The 21540-nt window shown below is 40.3% G+C and overlaps 1 protein-coding gene across 1 annotated transcript; it reads left to right on the forward strand.

Annotated features, from left to right (window-relative positions):
• Positions 1 to 20268: 20268 nt before the first annotated feature.
• Positions 20269 to 21219, forward strand: LOC139315588 (proto-oncogene Mas-like). Its single transcript, XM_070941983.1, has one exon. It carries the CDS (start codon positions 20302 to 20304, stop codon positions 21217 to 21219), a length of 918 nt encoding a protein of 305 aa, XP_070798084.1. The 5' UTR covers positions 20269 to 20301.
• Positions 21220 to 21540: the final 321 nt, after the last annotated feature.

Raw genomic sequence — 21540 nt, forward strand, 5'->3', positions numbered from 1 at the left:
ATTAATTAGTGGCTTTTGTTTCTTGACTAAAGATATGTAGCTTCTATCATTGTAAACCTTCCTTCCAGGCAATCTTTTATAAATATTTCAAGTCCTGATTTCTTAGCTGGCACCGACGTCACCTGGCAAAGTTCTGGACTAGGAGGACCTTAGTAGACCTTTCTTCTGTCAACACAAACCTCAACTGAGTTTCTATTCTGTAATTCTGTATGGCTACTTTTGGAATAGAGGTGTTTTTAAAGGATTGTGCATATGTGTGTACGTGTGTGTTTCTGTAGATAGATGATAGATGGATGGATGGATGGATGGATGGATGGATGGATGGATGGATAGAGAAATAGATTAGGGATAGAATTAGAGAGAGAGGTAGAGAAAGAGAGAGATAGAGATTAGAGATAGAGATAGAGATGGGGATGGGGATGGGGATGGAGATGGAGATGGAGATGTAGGTAGCTAGATTTATATAGATGACATAGATAGTAGTTTTTCAAAATATTTTTTGACTTTTATGTATTTTTTTCAGCTTTTGTTTGCATTCTATCCTTCTTATCTAGTATATAACCAAAATAAATATTTAATTTGATTTGTGTTATGGAATTGGGGATATGATTTCAGAAGGGAAGGCCACTTTCTCAAGGAGCCAAAAAGCAAAATCGGCCTTGAGTCTTTGATACGCAGGAAGAAGTCTAGAAGGGATCGTCCCTAAAACCTTCACAGGATTTGTCTGATTATTATCTAAAGTGTGCTTTAGTCTGGCAAGATTCCTGTCTAGAACAGCAATAAAGTAACTTTTCTGATCAACTTGTTGTATTGTTCTTGATTTCCTGCACTGCTCCATTTTATATGTATGTCCCACAGCTGCATCATGAATTATTTTGTTTTGGGATGTCTGCCTGCAGGGAGAAAGAATTGCTAGCTTGGAATTTCAGCCCTTGGTGCTGAAGGTCAGCTGGGTGGTAATAGCACCTAGAACTGCCACCATTGGTGCCACTGTGCAAGAACAGAGATGGAAATGAGATGGGTGGGATGAATGATTCCTACTTGAGACTCCATTCATTTAATGACTTGAACGATCATTTAACAACTTCAACCGGAAGTGTTAGGATTCTTGTTGTTGAACAAGGAGTCACGAGTGCCTGGTTTAATTATAAGAATGACTAATGACTGCAATTCTCTGGTCAAATGTGGTCCTAAATCAAGGACTACCTATAATATCTTGTATTGCTTATATTAGAGATTTAATTGGTGAACCAGTCACTATTGACAGGCATAAGATACATTTTTTCTCCTTTCTTAGTTTGTATTATTTTAACTTTGTTTTGTTTGATTTTTTGCAATAATATTCAGTTTATTGAAGGAAAGTTAAAATACAAAACATAAAAATATAAAAAACAAATGAAGAAAGAAAAAACATGACAAACAAGACATTAAAACATAACATCCTCCCTAGTTAGTACCAATTAATATAATATGACAATATTAATTCCCACCCCTTACAAAATAAGCCAAAAGAATTTTAAACAGCTCAACTATTAAATCTGTTTACAAATTGTTAGCTGGTCACCTATAAACTATATTAATAACAAAATAGTTAATAGAAAAAAACAACTATTCGACTACTAAATCTATTTACAAATTAGTTTATATTCTATATTAATAGAAAAATAGTTAACAGAAAAAATAAGAATAATATTTAAAAGTAATAATAAAAATAATAAAATTATTAATAATAATGAAAGAAAGACAAGATTCAAATTCCAAAATCCTCTGTTAACAAACTATTATTATAATCAACTTGTAGAAAATTTTCCATGGCTTCAATCTAGATCCTCCCAAAAGATTGACACTGATCAAATATCCACGTTTGATGCCGATCAAATATCCATGTTTGTTTTCTAATGCCATCTCTTACCAATTTCTGATTGATTGATTAAATACAATAAATCCAATTGTGAAAGCCAATCTTTCCCCCCCCCACCCCAAAAAAGTAAGATGGGATCGTTCCCCACTTAAATGTAACAGGTTCATTTCATTTCATTTCATTTATTAGATTTATATACCGCCCTACTCCCGAAGGACTCAGGTTCATTCCCCACTCTCCTTCAAACCCCTTAAAAAAGACCTATTTATCAGGGGTGAAATGCTTCCGGTTCGGGCCGGATCGGGCCATCCGGTAGCGATTGTGGCAGGTGGTTCAGAGAACCGGTAGCGATGGCAGCACGAGGCTCCGCCCACCTGCCCAGGTGTCATTACTTCCTGGTTTTGCACATGTGCAGAGGGTCTGCAATTAATGTATTGTGCCTGCATGATGTGTGTACTTCCAAACTGGTAAGGAAGGTAAGTAGATTTCACCCCTGCTATTTATCCACCCAAAGTTTCTCTACTATTATATGGAAACATAGGATTGAATTTCAGAGAAGTGTATGAAGTCAGCTCTGTACATTTCTAGATCCATCTTTCTTCCCTGCCGCTTTTCTACTGGAAAGTGGCACTCCTCTTGGCTTTGATTTTCCACTGTGTTGTATTGTTTCTGGGTCCATATTGTTTTCAAACTCATCTGCTACTTTGGAAACAGATTTCTTTTGTGAGTTTTGTAGGAACTTAGCACCCACCCCTCTCCTAGGAAAATGAGATAATCTAGGAAATATTAAAAAAGCAGAATGTTATATTTCCCTGGATGAGAAAAGGAGAAACAAGTTTTAAAGACAAAGCAGCTCCCTGCAGCTCCCTGCCCCCCCCCACCTTTGTCAATGGGCCATTAAGGCCTGAACCAGTCTATTCTACATAAGAAAGATCAATCTCTATCAAACAGAGCCATAATAGTAATCCCAAACCCTTTCATTACCTCATCACCCAGCAAGGCTCAACCAAACTTGGACTCAAAACACAGCCTACAGAGTTGCCCCTGCATGGCCCCATGGGAGGTATATTGGGGGCAATATACTGACTCTGTAAACTGCTTAGAGAAGGTGAAGCGGTATATAAGTTAAGGTGACCAGACGTCCCGCTTTTGGCGGGACAGTCCCGCTTTTTAGCAATTTGTCCCGCGTCCCGCGGCGTTTCAAAAAAGTCCCGATTTTTCATTCTGCCTCCTCAGTCCCGCTGCCTCTTGAGCCCCAGCTGATGGCTAGAAGAAAAAAAAACTGTTTAAACTCTTGCCCGGGGCTTCAAAGGGCCGCCCTACAGGCAATCAGTGTAAAGAGTTCCTGAAGCAGTTTTTTTTCCCCTAGCTAAACTGCAGAAACGAAACCGAAACCAGGATCTTTGGTGGAACGTGACAAAATGAGGCAGAGAGAGATTTATTTTTATTTTTATTTTTCCTCCCCAAAAAAGGTAGGTGAAAAACTGCAAACAATGGGAAATTTAGGAGGAGAGTTCAAGATTTTAAAACACAAAAGAAAAAAAAGCTGTATTTAACTAGGGAATTGTAATAATTGAATTGAGATACTATTAATTGTATATTGTGTTGAAAGCAGAAATGTTTAAGTTGTGGTTCAGAGGAATATATGGGGGAAATTATTTGGTTTATTATTATTGGTAAATATAATTAATTGATTTGTAAGAAATTGGATTGCATGGAAATAATTGGAATATTCATGTTCATATTGATTAATATACAAAAAAGATAGTTTTATAACTAATTGATTTATATTAAAATGTTGAATTTGTATTAAACAACTGTATTACATAATTACATAATTAACCAATGTGAGGATGGATATAAAAATAGATGACAATGGGAAGGGGTATAATATAGAATAGAAGGGAAAAATTGAATTTGATTAAGATTAGAGATGAGGATGAAGGGTAATATTGTTTTTTTTAAAAAAATAGATGAGGAATAAATATGGCAAAAAGGAAATATAGAAATTGTAAATTTAATTGAAGTGACTAAACACTGTTTAAATTTGTGAACCGGCCAAATATGTATGTTTGTATGTGTGTTTCTAATTACTGCTATTTATTCATATTTGTTCTCTTTTATTCTTTAAAGTTTAACCATTCATTCTTTATCTTAATATCTTTATATTTGTTTGGGGTTGGCTTTCTTCCCTTTCATCTTTTTTATTGTACAGCAATCTTTCTCCTCAAACCTACCACCTCTCTCTTTTCTTTCCTTCTTACTTTCTCTTCCCCCCCTCTTCTTCTCCTCCCTACTTCCTCTTCCTTTCTCCTTCTCCTCTCTTCCTCCCCCTCTTACCCTCACTCCTACTCTAATTTCCCTTCCCTTCCTTCATCCCTCTCTATTGCTGTATCCTTTTATGCATATGGACTACTCAGAGGGCTGAAAAAGTTATTTTTGACTGGTCCTCGCACTTTTGACCAGTCATCGAACTTACGACTGTCTTCACATTTTATATTTTTTGCCCTATCTTATCACCATGGTGAAGAGAAGCAGTTGTGAAATGAGTGACATGGTTGTTAAGGATGCTGCATGGGCATAAATGTGAGGATGGTCATAAGTGTGAGGACCAGTCAAAAGTGCGAGGACCTGTCAGAAATGACTTTTTTCAGCCGTCTGGTTAGTCCTTTTATGCATATGGACTACTCAGAGGGCTGAAAAAGTTATTTTTGATTGATCCTCGCACTTTTGTCCAGTCCTCAAACTTACGACTGTCCTCACATTTTACATTTTTGCCCTATCTTGTCACCATAGTGAAGAGAAGCAGTTGTGAAATGAGTGACATGGTTGTTAAGAATGCTGCACGGGCATAAATGTGAGGATGGTCATAAGTGTGAGGACCAGTCAAAAGTGCGAGGACCTGTCAGAAATGATTTTTTCAGCCCTCTGGTTAGTCCTTTTGTGCATATGGACTACTCAGAGGGCTGAAAAAGTTATTTTTGACTGGTCCTCGCACTTTTGACCAGTCCTCGAACTTACGACTGTCCTCACATTTTACGTTTTTGCCCTATCTTGTCACCATGGTGAAGAGAAGCAGTTGTGAAATGAGTGACATGGTTGTTAAGAATACTGCACGGGCATAAATGTGAGGATGGTCATAAGTGTGAGGACCAGTCAAAAGTGTGAGGACCTGTCAGAAATGACTTTTCAGCCCTCTGAGTAGTCCCTATACACATAGCCATGGCCACCCGGTCACATGACCAGCTAGCCACGCCCACCCAGTCACATGGCCTCCAAGCCACGCCCACACAATAAGCCACGCCCACAATGGTGTCCTTCTTACCAATGTTAAAATCTGTTCACCTTACCCTATACACATAGCCATGGCCACCCGGTCACATGACCAGCTAGCCACACCCACCCAGTCACATGACCAGCTAGCCACGCCCACAAAATAAGCCACGCCCACAATGTCCCTCTTTACCAATGTCAAAATCTGGTCACCTTAATATAAGTCTAAGTGCTATTGCTATTGCCCTTCCTTCCTTCCTTCCTTCCTTCCTTCCTTCCTTCCTTCCTTCCTTCCTTCCTTCCTTCCTTCCTTCCTTCCTTCCTTCCCTCCCTCCCTCCCTCCCTCCCTCCCTCCCAGTGATTAAAACGAAGTATTGCATTTTCTCCCCAATTTCCCCCCCCCCCAAAACCCTCCCTAACCCCCCCTAACCCTCCCTTTCCCCCCGGACTTCCACAAAATATAATCCAAATCATAATCCCCTTATTATAAAACTTGAACCCCTCCACCCCCTGTATATTTTTCACAACTTCACAAAATTCAGTTGTTCTATCCCTATATAATACTTTCAGTTAAAAGCTATCTGATATTTCCTAGTTTGATATTTATTCTGCACATAATCTATCCACTTTTTCCACTCCCATACATGTCTCTTGTGAGCGATCTTTTAAATATGCTGAAATCTTCGCCATCTCTGCAAAACTGACCATCTTCAAAGTCCATTCTTCAATAGTAGGCATAGCTTCATTTTTCCAATATTGACCTATCAGTAATCTCGCTACTGTTATCATGTACAATATCAACTTTGTTTCACCCAGTGTAAAGCCCTTAACTATACCCAACAAAAACAATTGTGGAGAAAACTGAATTTTTTTCTTCAAAACATTCTGCATAACCCACCAAATTTTTATCCAAAAGGCCTTCACTTTCTTACAAGTCCACCACATATGATAATATGTGGCGTCTAAACAATCACATCTCCAACATTTTGGTTGAACATTAGGGTACATGCATGACAGTTTCTTAGGATCTAAATGCCATCTATAAAACATTTTATAAAAATTTTCCCTCAAATTCTGCGACTGAGTAAATTTAACATTCTGAACCCATATTTTTTCCCATGTTTCCAACATCAATGGTTCTGCAAAATTTTGTGCCCACTTTATCATACAGTCTTTAACCAATTCAGTTTCTGAATCCCTTTCTAACAAAACATTATATACCCTTTTAATATGCATTGGACCTTTCTCTTTTATATGTCTAACCAATTCCTCCTCATGCATCATTATACCAGTTTTTTGGTCCTCTTTCCACCTCAGTTGAAGTTGATTATACTGTAACCAAGTTAAATTAGTTCCTTCTTCCAACAGTGTTTCTAAAGTCTTCAGTTGCCATCTGCCCGCATCTGCAAAAAGAACTTCTTTATATAACAACCCCCCGAGTGACATTATATTTGTATTCCACATGATATGACCAAGGGGAGAAAATGTAATTGTAAAACTTTTTCAAAAAAAAAAAAAACCCCGAAGTATTGCAGGTGAATTCTGCCGACTATCAGGTGTTCGATCCTGACCAGCTCAAGGTAGACTCAGCCTTCCATCCCTCCAAGGTTGGTAAAATGAGGACCCAGATTGTTGGGGACAAGATGCTGACTCTGTAAACCGCTTGGAGAGGGCTGTAAAGCACTGTGAAGCGGTATATGTCTAACTGCTATTGTTATTAAAAATAATTTTAAAAATTGAGCAAAAAAGTTAGCAGCTAACATTTTATAGATGAAGAACAGAACCTGGTGGCTTCTGGAAGCTATGGGTCTTGAAAATATATTGAAAGAGTTTGATCTATTTGATGAGTTTTCAATTATTCTGCAAAGATGGATGTCCTGTCATTGATCAGCAATTTAGTATCAGGGAAGCAGTCCAACCAAGAAACCCAAACTATGAAACCTAACACTATTGGAGTCAGAAAAGAGAGATGGTTTTGCACCATCTGCAGGATTTGCTGATCTCCTCCTGATGGTCAGAATCAGAATAGAGCTGGAAGGGACCTGGGTGGTCTTCTAGTCCAGCCCCCTGCCCAAGCAGGAGACCAGTTCAGACAAGTGGCTGTCCAGTCTCTTCTTCAAAATCTCCAGTGGTGAAGCACCCACTTCTGGAGGCAAGCTGTTCCACTGGTTAATTGTCCTCATTGTTAGGAAGTTTCTCCTCAATTCCAGGTTGCTTCTCTCCTTGATTATTTTCCATTCGTTGTTTCTTATACTGCCTTCTGGTGCTTTGGAAAATAAGTTGACTCCCTCTTCTTTGTGGTAGCCCCTCAAATATGGAATACTGCTATGATGTCTGTCCCCCCCCCCAACATGTCCCTCTTTTCTCTAAACTATCCAAACCCAAATCCTTCATATGTTTTAGTCTCCAGGCCCCAAGTGTCATCCTGAACCCAAAAAGGAGTAGTCTGCAAATAACAATGACCAGAAGAGAAAGTCTTATCTTTACAACTAGCATACCTGATGACGATGGGAAGAATCTCCAGATGAGTCCAGTAGGTCCCTTTCAGAATCTAAGGATGAGATCTTTCTCAATGACCCCCGTTGGCCTGCACTTGATGCAGTTAGTTCCTTCTTCAGAGAAAGGGGAATTGAGCTGGAGGAACCTGCAGACTTTCTCAGAAAGAAAGAAAGAAAAAAAAAAAAGAACTCGTGTCATACGCACTTCTGACTTTTGCAACTCAAAGTGTTATCAACACACAAGATGCAAAGACAGTGCTTAAAGAGACAATCATATCAAAAGGCCATAGGAATCTTAAGGTCATGACTTGAGATTTGGTTCAGACAGTGATTTATTGTACGAGAAATGAAAAGTTAATATAGTGTTTAAGAATTCTTTTGTTACGCCTGATCTACCTACAGTTTGGAATAGATATAAAACAAGGTTATTTCCTAAACTGACCTTAGGAGCATCATCACAGGAAGCCTATTTTAGAAAGGAGATGATAGCGAAACAACCATGGATGGCATTTGCTGATTTCAATCCGAAGCCTAGGCAAAATGGACTCAAACACCTCACTGGTCAGTGGTGTTTTCTCTTGCAATAGCCTGACCTTTGGTTCCAATCTTACTACCCATGGCTGTTGCCACTTAAATATGTTGTTCTTTCCCCAACCCTGGTGTCCTTCTGTGGGGTAGAGACCCTTCTCTGCCCTCAGCCATCCACATTCATTTGACCAATGGAGGTGAAGGGTGGGAGAAGCGTACTCCTGCAGTGCTTTAGCTCTCACTAATGAAGGTGAATCAGGGGTGGGTTCTAAATTTTTTTACTACCGGTTCTGTGGGCGTGGCTTATTTTGTGGGTGTGGCTTGGAGGTCATGTGACTAGGTGGGCGTGGCTAGCTGGTCAGAGTCATTTCTGGAAGGTCCTCGCACTTACGACCAGTCCTCGCCCTTACGACCCGACTCATTTGTTTGCTTTTAACACTGATTAGCTGAAGGACGGCCCTTTGAAGCCCCGCGGCAAGAGTTTAAACAGGTTTTTTCCCTCTAGTCATCAGCTGGGACTCAGGAGGCAGCAATAGATTGGGGGTGGGACCAAATAAAAGGTAAGAATAACATGGGTGGGTGGGGGGGTGGGGAGAACCGGTTCGGTGTTGTCACATCGTCACCACTACCGGCTCAGCCGAACCAGACCAAACCGGGAGGAACCCACCCCTGAGGTGAATGTATGTGTCCCAGAATAATGCTGCGGGATCCAATCTCAGTCAGTCACCTGGACCAGATGTTTTGTCTTCTGAGCTTTTGGACTCATGCTGGAGCCCATCTTCAGGGAACTTCTCTCTAGCAGAGTGTGTGCTGTTCTGTGTGTGGTATTTATAGTGTCTGTTGTATGTGGATTTTTCGACGTTGATTAGGGTGTGTTGATGGCTGTCTTTTAATCCATTAGCTGTTGTTTGCTCGTGCTGCCCAGCTTTCACCTCCAAAGTACTTGATAGGCTGGTGGTAAAACAGCATTCCTGTTGATTGATAAGTAGTCTGTTTCCCAGGCTTCAATCACTTCTCTGGCTGCTTTTGTGCCTGCTCATCCAACAATCTGGGTAGCTGCAAATTTGAATGTGTTGGATGAACAGGAACAAAAACAGCCAGGGAAGTGATTGAAACCACATACAACAGGCACTATTTATTTATTTAGCGTATGGTTGGTCACACACAGTATTAAAACACTTCATTTTTACAGGTTAAAAACAATTAAAACAATAAAAAAAGCAGTAAGAAATCCTAAAAGGAAAACAGAAATAACATTTCAAAGTTTAATGTCGAGTTTGGAGATCCAGTCAGTAGCTGCCGTTGTTATGCAGAGGAAGTCCCTAGAATCTCCTGGATACCTTCTGTTAGGGCATTCGCTCACTATATGCTGGAGAGTCTGTCGAGGGGCCCCGCAATCACATTGTGCTGAAGGTGTCTTTCCCCATTTATACAGGGAGTCAGCACGCACCCCATGAGTTGTTCTAATTCTATTATATGTCGCCCATATGTGTCGGGGTAGGCTAAATCCTGGAGGTATACTACTAGGACTGATATGCTCAGAGACATCTTGGGGGGAACAGCTATTCCACGCCTCCATCCACTTTTGTGTGGTGTTCTGATGATCGGCCATCAACTTACGCGCTGTCAAGATTGGTGGATTTCTTGACTTTAATCGGCATCTTAAGAGATCAGGAATGTATCCATGTATGGGTAGAGAGGAATTTAACAGGATCTTACTATACTCCCGAATGAGAGCTTCTTGTCGTCGTAAGTGCGGGGGGAGTATGTGACTAAGAACTGGTAACCAGTAACTAGGTGTAGATTTTATGCACCCAGTAATTAGCCTCATCGTATGGTTAAGTTGAACATCAATAAGTCCTGTATGTGAGCTGTTTATCCACAACAGGCACTATAAATACCACACAGAGAACAGCACACACTCTGCTAGAGACAAGTTCCCTGAAGATGGGCTTCAGCATGAGTCCAAAAGCTCAGAAGACAAAACCTCTGGTCCCGATGACCAACCGAGATTGAGTCCTAGCTTTCACTACTGATTGGAGCTTTCATTATGGTTCCACCTGCACCCAACTTAGCCCCACCCTCAAGCTTGTCTCTTCTTCTGGCCATTTGGGAGGGGCTGCATTCATAATTTAGGCTAAGGGGGGGTCTTTCCACAGTTTAAGGCTTTGTATCCTTTGCATGTAGTCTTGGACCAAGGGGCCTTGCTCATGGTCACTCATGCCCTCCTGACCTCCAGACTGGACTACTGCAGTGCCCTTTACATGGGGCTGCCCTTGAACTGTACTTGGAACCTTCAACTGGGACATGCTGGTTGATTGTTCTCACTGTCAGAAAATTTCTCCTTATTTCTAGGTTGAATCTCTCCTTGACCAGTTTTCATCCATTATTCCTTGTCTGGTCTTTGGGTGCCTTGGAAAAGAACATGTTTTCCCAAAAATAAGACCCTGTCTTATGTTTTTTTGAACCCCAAAATAAGCGCTTGGCCTGCAAAATAAATGGGTAGACCAGTGCCTGCAAAAATAAATGGGTAGACCAGTGCCTGCAAAAATAAATGGGTAGACCAGTGCCTGCAAAAATACATGAGTAGACCAGTGCCTGCAAAAATACATGAGTAGACCAGTGCCTTGGAAAAGAACGTGTTTTCCCAAAAATAAGACCCTGTCTTATGTTTTTTTGAACCCCAAAATAAGCGCTTGGCCTGCAAAAATAAATGGGTAGACCAGTACAGCTCTGCAAGCAGTTAAAAGCCTGGTAGACCAGTACCTCTGCTAAATCCTAAAGAATTGTCACATGACCATCAAGCCACACCCACAAAATAAGCCACACCCACAGAACCGGTAGTAAAAAAATTTAGAACCCACCCCTGGTGGGTTCTACTTACCTTTATTACCGGTTTGCAATGGGACCGTGCGCGCACTTATCTGCGCAAGCGCAGAAGCATTTTCATGACATCAGAGTCAGTGGGCGGGGTCTCCCACCAGTTTTACTACCGGTTCTATAGAACCTGTGCAAACTGGGGGCAACCCACTACTGGACCAAGGGTTCGATAATTTAACACAAAACCTTTTCTATGGATTTTTTTGCCATTATTTGTATTTTGGGCCTGGTGGGAAACGGAATGACAATTTATCTCCTAGCCTTTTCCATTAAGAGGAATTCTTTCACTACTTTCATCCTGAATCTCTCCGTTGCTGATTTTGGACTCCTCACATCCCTCATTATGGCAAAAATATTTGTGACAGTGTCGACTCTGGGTAAAGAACGTACATTGTTCAAACCTTTTTCTTCTTATCTTTTGAACTCTTCTTCACCTATTTAAGTGATTAATTAATTTTGTAATAATCCAATATTATTTCTACATGTAATAAAAATCCAGCATTATAACAAGGGGATGTGTTTGGGAGAATATGAACATTTACCAGTATCGACCCAAAATTTATATCTAAATTACATGACCAGCGTATGTGGGAATTTATTCCCAGTATATAGCTGTTTGCTCTGTGATTGCAATTTTTCCTTAGTAAGAATGCAAAAGCCGCCAGATGCTTACCCATTATTCAGTGGTGAAATCCAAATTTTTTTACTACCAGTTCTGTGGACGTGGCTTGGTGGGCGTGGCAGGGGAAGGATACTGCAAAATCTCCATTCCCACCCCACTCCTGGGGGAAGGATACTGCAAAATCTCCATTCCCACCCCACTCCAGTGGAAGGATATTGCAAAATCTCCATTCCCACACCACTCTGGGGCCAGCCAGAGGTAGTGTTTGCTGGTTCTCCAAATTGCTCAAAAGTTCTGCTACCAGTTCTCCAGAACTTGTCAGAACCTGCTGGATTTCACCCCTGCCATTATTTTTTCAATTTCTGAGCAGGGATATACTGGCATTGAAAATCCTGGAGTTATATTGGGTTCATACTCTCCAGATAACCAGGTTTCTTATAAGGCTGTTATCTCAAATTCAGAAAGAAATTTCACCAAATCATTGTCAACAGAATTTTTATTGAGCTACATTCCAGCTTACAATTTGTAAAAGTCTGTTAATAGTTGAGTTGTCTGAGTAGGAGGTAAACATTTGGGCAGTCAGTTTATTTCTGAAACTGGAGCAATAATGTTAGGCTTGCCAGGTGTCCACTATTTGAGCGGACAGTCTGCTTTTTTCACATTATGTTCACTATGATGAAATGGTACGTAATCTAAAGCTGTACAGTCTAAGAGAATAAGGATAGGAGAATCGCGTTTTGTCTTTTTTTTCATAAGTTAGAATGAGACAAAGATCGAATATCCATTGAACTCGATTCTCCGAAAAAATTAATGATGAGATTAAAATAAAAATATATTATAAAATTATGTACAGTTCACATTTTTTAAATGTATTGTAGCTTGTGCCGACTGACCTAAAATGGCGTCGAGTGATGAGAGTGACAGAGGCGAGATTTTGAATTCTTTAAAACGAAAGAGAGGAGTGTGCAAATACACCAAAGTTTATGTTCATCTGCAGGGCGATTCATCCCTTGATAAGTGGATGTACTTTTTCAAGAAAGAGCCAGCTCCAAGTTTACTGAAACTGTTCCAGTATTGTGCATCAATTCCGGTATCAAATGCAAACATTGAACGAATTTTCAGCGTCATGGGAAATTTGTGGACTGACGAACGTAACCGACTGCTTGTACCATCAGTTCGAAGTGAACTTTGTATATTTTTTAATATTTCTCAACGTTGTACTGAAATTAAAGAATTATTCCTTAAACACAAAGAATTGATCAAAGCTGCACAGTCAAATAAAAAATACACACGACAGCAAAGTAAAATGTAATTTAATATTTTACATATTATTATAATATATTTGATGTTTTGAATTTTAAGTAAAGTTTTGAAGTGATTATTTTAATATGTGTTAAAATGTTTGTAAGAAAATATATAATTTAATTGTAATTTTTTTTTAAAAAAATTACTACTTAACACCCCCCCCCCCACTTGTCCGCTATTTTTTGGAAGCAGACCTGGCAACCCTAAATAATGTCAATACTTCTGGTATATTCACAATTGTTATAAAGTGTTCTGACCCAGATCCCCAAACACGACAAACCCTCTGACGTGAATTCAAAAGAGTCCTTTATTAGGAGTGCCAGCAGTCCTGGCAAAAAGTTTATCTCAATCTTAATCTTTATTTATTGATTAGTCCTTGGGCCATATCAAAGTGAAGAGCTCCAGAAACAATTATTACAAAAGTTTGGTAGAAACAATTTAAAATGAAATTGGAATAGGAATAAAACACAATTTAAAATGAAATTAGAGTAAAATACGATCTAGAATGAAATCAGAATAGAATACAATAATTTGAGATACAAATTTAAATATGATTAAAATTATATTACAATGTCACCCCTGCATCTACCCAATCAGTCTTAAAACTACTATTAGAATTACATTATTAAATCAAGTGATCTTTCCTGCAATCTACTACATTCTGCTACACCAACTTTGTCCTTTTTTCCATCAATTTTACAGCAAATTTGGCAATCCATTTCACCAGCTGCAAGTTAGAACCTAACGAACAATGTTGCAAGAAGCGCTCTTTAGACTTAGGAGTGCTGGCGTAAAAGATCCTGCCCAGCTGATGTTCCCTCAAATCTGAGTACAGGGGGCAGTCAAAAATTACATGGGACATTGTTTCAACGTCCCCCTTCCCACATAAACAGACTCTTTCACTTACAGGGATACCCTTATAGCTACCCCAAAGCATGTTTGTTTGAAGTTGGTCTAATCTCAATTTGGTAAAAAATCTCCTTATGACGGGAAACAAAGGCACAGTTAAATATTTTTCTATTTTAAAAATTTGTTTATTGGCCGATAACCAGGGCCAAACTTTTACTGCTGTCACCTGTGCAATATCCGATTGTGCACTTATGTCCTTAAATCTCTGTGCAATCCAATTTCGGATCTGCCTATGATCATACTGCTGCCAATTTAAAGGAATACCAGAGTTAGATACCTGCTTCAGAACTCTTCAAAATTCAAAAGAGTCCTTTATTAGGAGTGCCGGCAGCCCCGACAAAAAGTTTATCTTGCAGGCTAACAAGTCAGGCTGGTGGGAAGATGAATAGTTTTCTGCCGTATCTATTCATTTCCACCCCCTGTTTTGTATCCCCAGAGCTAGGGTGGGGCTTCGCTAGCAGCAGTGGCTCTTCTTTCCCAAGGACCAGCCCATAGATTTCCACTGCTCTCCTCTCCTCTGCCTTCTGTGCATCCACGCGTCAGGCACTGGACCCAGCTGTTCCTCCTCTTTCTCATCAGCCACCTCCAGACATGGGGATTGTTGACCCTCCATCTGAGGGCTGACGGTTGGCCCAGGCTCCGCCTCTCTCTCTCTCTCTCTCTCTCTCTCTCTCTCTCTCTCTCTCTCTCTCTCTCTCTCTCTCTCTCTCTCTCTCTCTGCCAGCTCCATTTCCTCTTCCCCCTCGGAGCTCTCAGGTTGCCTGGATGTTGACCCTGATTCACACGCTCCTCCTCATCTGATTCGGCTGCTGGAGGGGCCGGCAGCCAACAGTCCACAACATAAAATTCAAGCTTCCTCTCTCTGAAAGTAATGACTGTCATTACTTTTGTTTCTGTTTTCACACACCTTTTTTTTAAAAAAACCATTAGGTCATCTGTTTTTTGTGGGCTAGATGATTTGAGCAATATTTGCATGTTGAAATTAATTCTTTGTCATTTCTTCCTCTTTCCCATGCAGTCATCTTCTCGTCTCAGTTCTCAGCCAGTTAAATGCAGAAAGAAAATCGTATTCGGAATAACAAAATTGGAAGGAACTTTGGAGGTATTCTAATCCAACCTCCTGTTGGGACCCAGGCCCAAGTAGGTAGCAGTTGACGCAAACAGTTCCAAAAACAAACAGACTTTATTAGAACAGCTCAGAATTAACTCATTCTCAGCGTAGTCCAAATTAAATCAAAACAAATTCTTCATAACATAAATTCTTCAGTCCAGTCACCAACCTTGGTATAATTAGGCAAACTGCTAAAGGCTTCTCTTGGCAAAAGTTCAGAAGCAGAAGACGCCGACAAGAGATAAGTGCAGCAAGGCAAGAACAAGGCTATCAACGTTGTTTTCCAACAAAGAGCCCAAAAGCCGTTACTAGTCTTTTAAGCCTCATGGGAGGGGCCAATCATCACTTGGCCCTACTCCCGAGTCGTCCTCTTTGCTTTAGCTGCTCTTGCCTTCTGGCAACTCTTCTCATACCTGCACTAGAAACAGGCTCCTCCTGTTCCTCTGCCTCTCTGCTGTCAGCCTCTGGAGGCTCCGGAGTCTGCACATCACTCCCCGATGGCCTGAACACTAAAGCATATGAAAAACGGTTGCAGGATTTGGGTATATGTGGGTATTGTGGAAATGGAATATTTGCAAGCAAACAACTAAACAACTTTAACAGCTAAACTCAGAGACTGCCAAGGACTCCAAAAGCAGAGTCATCGTTGTGATCTCAGGAATAGGCAGGATCTCAAGACCAGGCAGGATCTTCTGCAGGCGGGAGGCAGGAGAACACAAGAGTTGAATGAGTTTGTGTTTGATCAGATTAACCATAGCAGAGGAATGTGATAACCACAAGAGATGACAAAATGACTAATTTCTACAGAAGAGAATTGTGGTGTCCTTGATGTTTTTTCAGTTTGGTTGTTCATAGACATTTCATGTCTACTGTTTCATGTACGACTTCACGTACTCCTGCGAGTCCCTTGGACTGCAAGGCGATCAAACCGGTCGGTCCTAGAGGAGATCAACCCTGACTGCTCTTTAGAAGGCCAGATCCTGAAGATGAAACTCAGATACTTTGGCCGCCTAATGAGAATGAAGGACTCACTGAAGAAGAGCCTAATGCTGGGAAAGACTGAGGGCAAAAGAAGAACAGGACGGCAGAGAACGAGGTGGCTGGATGGAGTCACTGAAGCAGTCAGCGTGAGCTTAAATGGACTCCAGAGGATGGTAGAGGACAGGAAGGCCTGGAGGAACGTTGTCCATGGGGTCACGATGGGTTGGACATGACTTTGCAACTAACAACAACAACAAAGACATTTCATTAGCCTATTAAGGTAACATTTGAGTGTGGGGGTTGATGCCTGTTTATATACTGTAGCTTGCCCTGCCGGTGTTGGTGGGGATGTGGTTTTCCAAGCAACCAAGCTCAGAAACCACCAAAGACTTCATAGTGACTAATTTGTTCCATATTAAACTTCATTTAGCTACAGAGAAGACATTTGTCCCTGAATCTGTTCAGTAACACCATCAAGAGAAGCAAAGGAAGGAAGGGAAATTTTGTGTGCAGAAAAGGGTAGGGGACACTCATTTCTTCACAAGAACAATGAACGGGGCAGATTCTGGAGTTCTGTAATGCAGGTAAGACAATTTTTTAATCTAATTTCAGAGAATTGATCATGAAGCATCCTTTCTTGGGGCCTGTAGGAAGAGCTACAGGCCCCGAGAAAGAGATCTTTGAAGACTTCTGAATTCGCAGAAGAGTTGGAGCCAGACAGATTTCAGAAGAGATGTATCTTCATAGGGTAGGCACAGTCACACAGAAGGCAAATATTTAGGTCTTCCAAAAGACACTGTTGATAGATGGGACCTGGAGTGAACTTACTCTGCCAGATCTTTCTGGTGATACAGAAACAAAAAAGAGTGACCCCTTGTTTTAAGCCATGGAGACCTTTATTGGGGGCAACCAACACTGTGAATTATATTTTCAAGCCTACTGGTAACTAGTGCAATTTACAAAGTAGAAGTGTCACATGAAGAAAATGAAAAATGCCCATGACTATTTAGGCTGCTCCATTCTGGACCAACTGTAGTTCTGAAATATTCTTCAAGGGTAAAGAAAGTGATGCCTTCTGTATTTTGGGGAAAAAACTCCCACAGAGTTAAAGCTTCTTTTTTACTTCCTTTGCTCCAAATAGTCCTTTTAAATTCTGTCTATGTCCTCAAGAATATATGCTAATCAATACCAGAATAACAGAGTTGGAAGGGACCTTGGAGGTTTTCTAGTCCAACCCCCTGCTCAGGCAGGAGACACTATACCATTTCAGACAAATAGTTGTCTAGTCTCTTCTTAAAACTTCCAGTGTTGGAGCAGCCACAACTTCTGGAGGCAAGCTATTCCACTGATTAATTGTTCTCACCGTCAGGAAATTTCTCTTTAGTTCTAAGTTGCTTCTCTCCTTGATTAGTTTCCACCCATTGCTTCTTGTCCTACCCTCAGGTGCTTTGGAGAATAGCTTGACTCCCTCTTCTTTGTGGCAGCCCCTGAGATATTGGTCATGCTATCATGTCACCCCAAGACCTTCTTTTCATCAAACTAAAGTAAAGGTTCCCCTCGCATACATGTGCTACTCATTCCTGACTCTAAGGGGCGGTGCTCATCTCTGTTTCAAACCTGAAGAGCCAGCATTGTCCAAAGATGTTTCTGTGGTCATATGGCTGGCATGACTAAATGTCAAAGGCACACGAAACACTGTTACCTTCCCACCAAAGGTGGTCCCTATTTTTCTACTTGCATTTTTACGTGCTTTCGAACTGCTAGGTTGGCAGAAACTGGGACAAGTAACGGGAGCTCACCCCGTTAGGCGGCATTAGGGATTCGAACCGCTGAACTGCCGACCTTTCGATCGATAAGCTCAGTGTCTTTAGCCACTGAGCCAGCGCGTCCCTACATCAAACTAGACATATCCAATTCCAGCAACTGTTCTTCATATGTTTTAGCCTCCAGTTCCCTAATCATGTTTCTTGCTCTTCTCTGCACTCTTTCTAGAGTCTCAACATCTCTTTTACATAGTGACGACCAAAACTGGATGCAGTATTCCAAGTGTGGCCTTACCAAGGCATTATAAAGTGGAATTAACACTTCACGTGATCTTGTTTCTATCCCTCTGTTTATGCAGATGCAGATGATGGGTTTTCTCATTCTCACAGAAGTTATAAACGGGGGTGAGTTTTGCTTCTCCTTCCAAATTATGATTAAGTCTTTCCTTTGCAAAGATCTGGAGATACACTTAGCAAAATGTGAAGCAAGTTCCTCTTCTTTACTGGAATCTATTTCTGATGCCGAATAAATTCTGCATGCTCACCATAGCCACATCAAAGGCAGACCAAACTGGAGTCGTCCAAGAAATCTCGCTTTCTGAACTTCCTTGGATTCTCAAAGAGATCTGTTTAACCTCACCAGGAATTCTTTTACTTCATCACCAGGTATGTCCTTAGCAAAGATAGAACTCTCATCATTGGTTATATGAAAAAAAAAAATAATAATTCTCAATTCAGAATAAGTCTCAGAAACTGCAAGGGCAACATTTGTTGATAGTATGATAAGGTTATCCATCACAGACGACCAGTTATTTTTTTTAAAAAAAGAAACCCAGTTATTTATTTTATTTATTTATTTCATCAGGCATGTCTAAGATAACAGATATAAGTATAAACATGATTATGAATACAGGAAATGGATAGGAATAAAAAGGGACAGTAGGACAGGGATGGTAGGCACGATAGTGCACTTATGCACGCCCCTGACAGACCTCTTAGGAATGGGGTGAGGTCATACAGTAGACAGTCTAAGATTAAAATTTTGGGGGTTTTGGGGTGAAACCACTATAGTTAGGTAGTGCATTCCAGGCATTGACCACTCCGTTGCTGAAGTCGTATTTCGTGCAATCGAGTTTGGAGCGGTTTACCTTTAGTTTGTACTATTGTGTGCTCGTGTATTGTTGAGGTTGAAGCTGAAGTAGTCATTGACAGGTAGGACATTGTAGCAGATAATTTTGTGTACTACGCTTAAGTCAGACCGAAGGTGGTGTAGTTCTAAGTCATCTAAGCCCAAAATTTCAAGTCTGGTGGCATAAGTTATTCTGTTGTGAGCAGAGAAGTGGAAGACTCTTTTAATCTTCTTACTTCTAATCTTTCTGTTATTTTTATTCATTCTATAAACAATTTATGTTCTAATGTTTCCCTTATCTAATTTTATTTCTGCCTCCTTAGCTTAAGGTGGCTTCTCTGGTGGTGTATTTGGCCATTGTTTCATTGTATACTTTATTTCATTTCATTAGCTTGCAGTTTAGTTTGGTTTGGTTTAGTTCAATGAGATGGCAGCTTCCTAGAATCCTTGCTAAATTGTCACCGACCATGTGAGATTCTACATTATTAGAAATATTTAGTAGGGAAGACCTTTATCAGTTAATATTCCAAAGCAGGGGTCTCCAACCTTGGCAACTTTAAGACTTGTGGACTTCAATTCCACAAGTTGAAGTCCACAAGTCTTAAAGTTGCCAAGGTTGGAGACCCCTGTTCCAAAGGACAAATTTTTTTCTTCTCTTGTGATGTTTATCTGGGAACAAACATAAACCAACCAGAATATTATTAAACGTTCTGGTTATTTATAGGTGGTCCCAAAGAGAACATTTGAGAAGGATAAGAATTATGATTAATAACTTTGTACGGCAGTTGCTTTACACTTTAAAATAAAGATGGAAAGATCCATATTGTATTGTATGCCATTAAAGTGGTCATCTGACTATTTTTTTAAAAAACTTTAGATATGACACAGTTCTTGGGAAGAAGCAGAGGAAACCAAACTACCCACAAAACAGAAAACATTTCCTCTTTTAACTGGCAAAGTGATCACATTAACTGTTCTCCATGAGTCATTTCTGCTTCGCTTGTATGGAAAGGCATTAAGGCGAACCAAGAAACGTGTTCTGAAACCAGATGATGCCAGATGATGAATTGACCCCATATGGCTGAAAACTGATGGGAGAAAATAATCTACAGACACTGAAGTCACAATTTCTGCCTTCTTGAGCAAGAACCAATGCAGAAGTACCCAAAAGGATAACCCAAGTGATTTTTTTGCTGAAGATTTTCTGTGAAATTGTCCACATCCTGTCCACATCCTTCTTGGGAAAATCAGAACAGATGCAAAAGTCATTTGATGGCTGTTGACTAAACCAAGGGTCAGTGCTTTGTCCTTTAGCTTTTCTGGATCCATCCTTAGCTCTCAAGACGAAGCAGAAACAAGAAAATCAAAGTGAGATTCATTTCCACAGAAGATAGCAACCAATGTGAAAATTCCATACTTTTCTGGAATAACGGATGCTAAAATGGAAAGTTTGGCATTCAGGTATAACGATCACAACGAGACTGAGGACATCTACTCCAAGAGCAACGTTCATGAGCCTGAATATCAGAAAATAGTCATCTATTCTTTAATCATTTTAATCTGTATTCCAGGAATTATTGGAAATGGCATTGTCATCCGACTTTTGGGATGCACGATTAAGAGAAATTCTTTCACTGTTTACATCCTCAATTTAGCCATAGCTGACAGTGGGACCCTCATATTCCTATTTCTGACAGGAATTCTGTACCTGGCTAAGAGATTATTCCCCCTAATAATAACAGAATGTTTCATATGCACTTATTGCACTGGTCAAATTCTTTTGACAATCATCAGCATCGACCGGTGTTTGGCTCTCTTCTTCCCAATTTGGTATCGATGCCATCAGCCTCCCTATTTGTCCCTCATACTTTGTGCCTTCTCATGGCTAGTCTCTTTGCTGCTCTGTACAATTCATTTTGCTCTGTTTGATGCAAGACTGACTAAAATCTTCCCTTCGTTCTATCACATTCTCATATGTACCTCGATTTGCATCCCACTCATGGTGGTCTCCAGCCTAGCCCTCTTCATCAAAGGCTACCTTAAGTCACAGATGCAGAAGCGAGGAAGGCTTCTCAAAGTCATTTTGCTGGCCCTGTTTTTCTTCCTCATCTTTTCTATTCCGCCAAGTGCCATTTATCTCAACGAGACTCTTTTCAAGCACAAGTATGGCAATTTAATCACATATGGCTACCTATGTGCCTGTCTAAACAGCAGTGTTAACCCGCTGATCTATTTTCTACTGGGGAGAAAGATGGAACATCCTTCTAGATGCAACCTAAACATTATCCTCCAGAGAGTTTTCAAGGAGGAAGAAGAAGAGAATGGAAACCAGCCAGAGGTCCAGGTTGATAACCAGTGATGATATACTCACGAGAGTGATAAAAAAAAAAATATCCATATTTCTATACCGCCTTGCCAGGAACATGATAATTAATTCAGAGAAACCTCCTCTGGCAAATCCAGTATTGCCAAAAATGTAATGCCAAGGAGATTAGGAAATGAGTCTGTCATTTTCTCAATTGTAACAGTAATTTCTAAGTCATTTCTTTTTTTAAAAAAAATTGATTTATATGCCGCCCTTCTCCAGAGACTCAGGGCGGCTTACAATGCGTTAAGCAATAGCCTTCATACTTTTGTATATTTATACAAAGTCACCTTATTGCCTCCATAATCTGGGTCC

Source organism: Pituophis catenifer, unplaced genomic scaffold (assembly GCF_029215685.1).
Source record: "Pituophis catenifer annectens isolate HBS135680 unplaced genomic scaffold, rPitCat1.0.hap2 SCAF_3, whole genome shotgun sequence".
NCBI lineage: Eukaryota > Metazoa > Chordata > Lepidosauria > Squamata > Colubridae > Pituophis > Pituophis catenifer.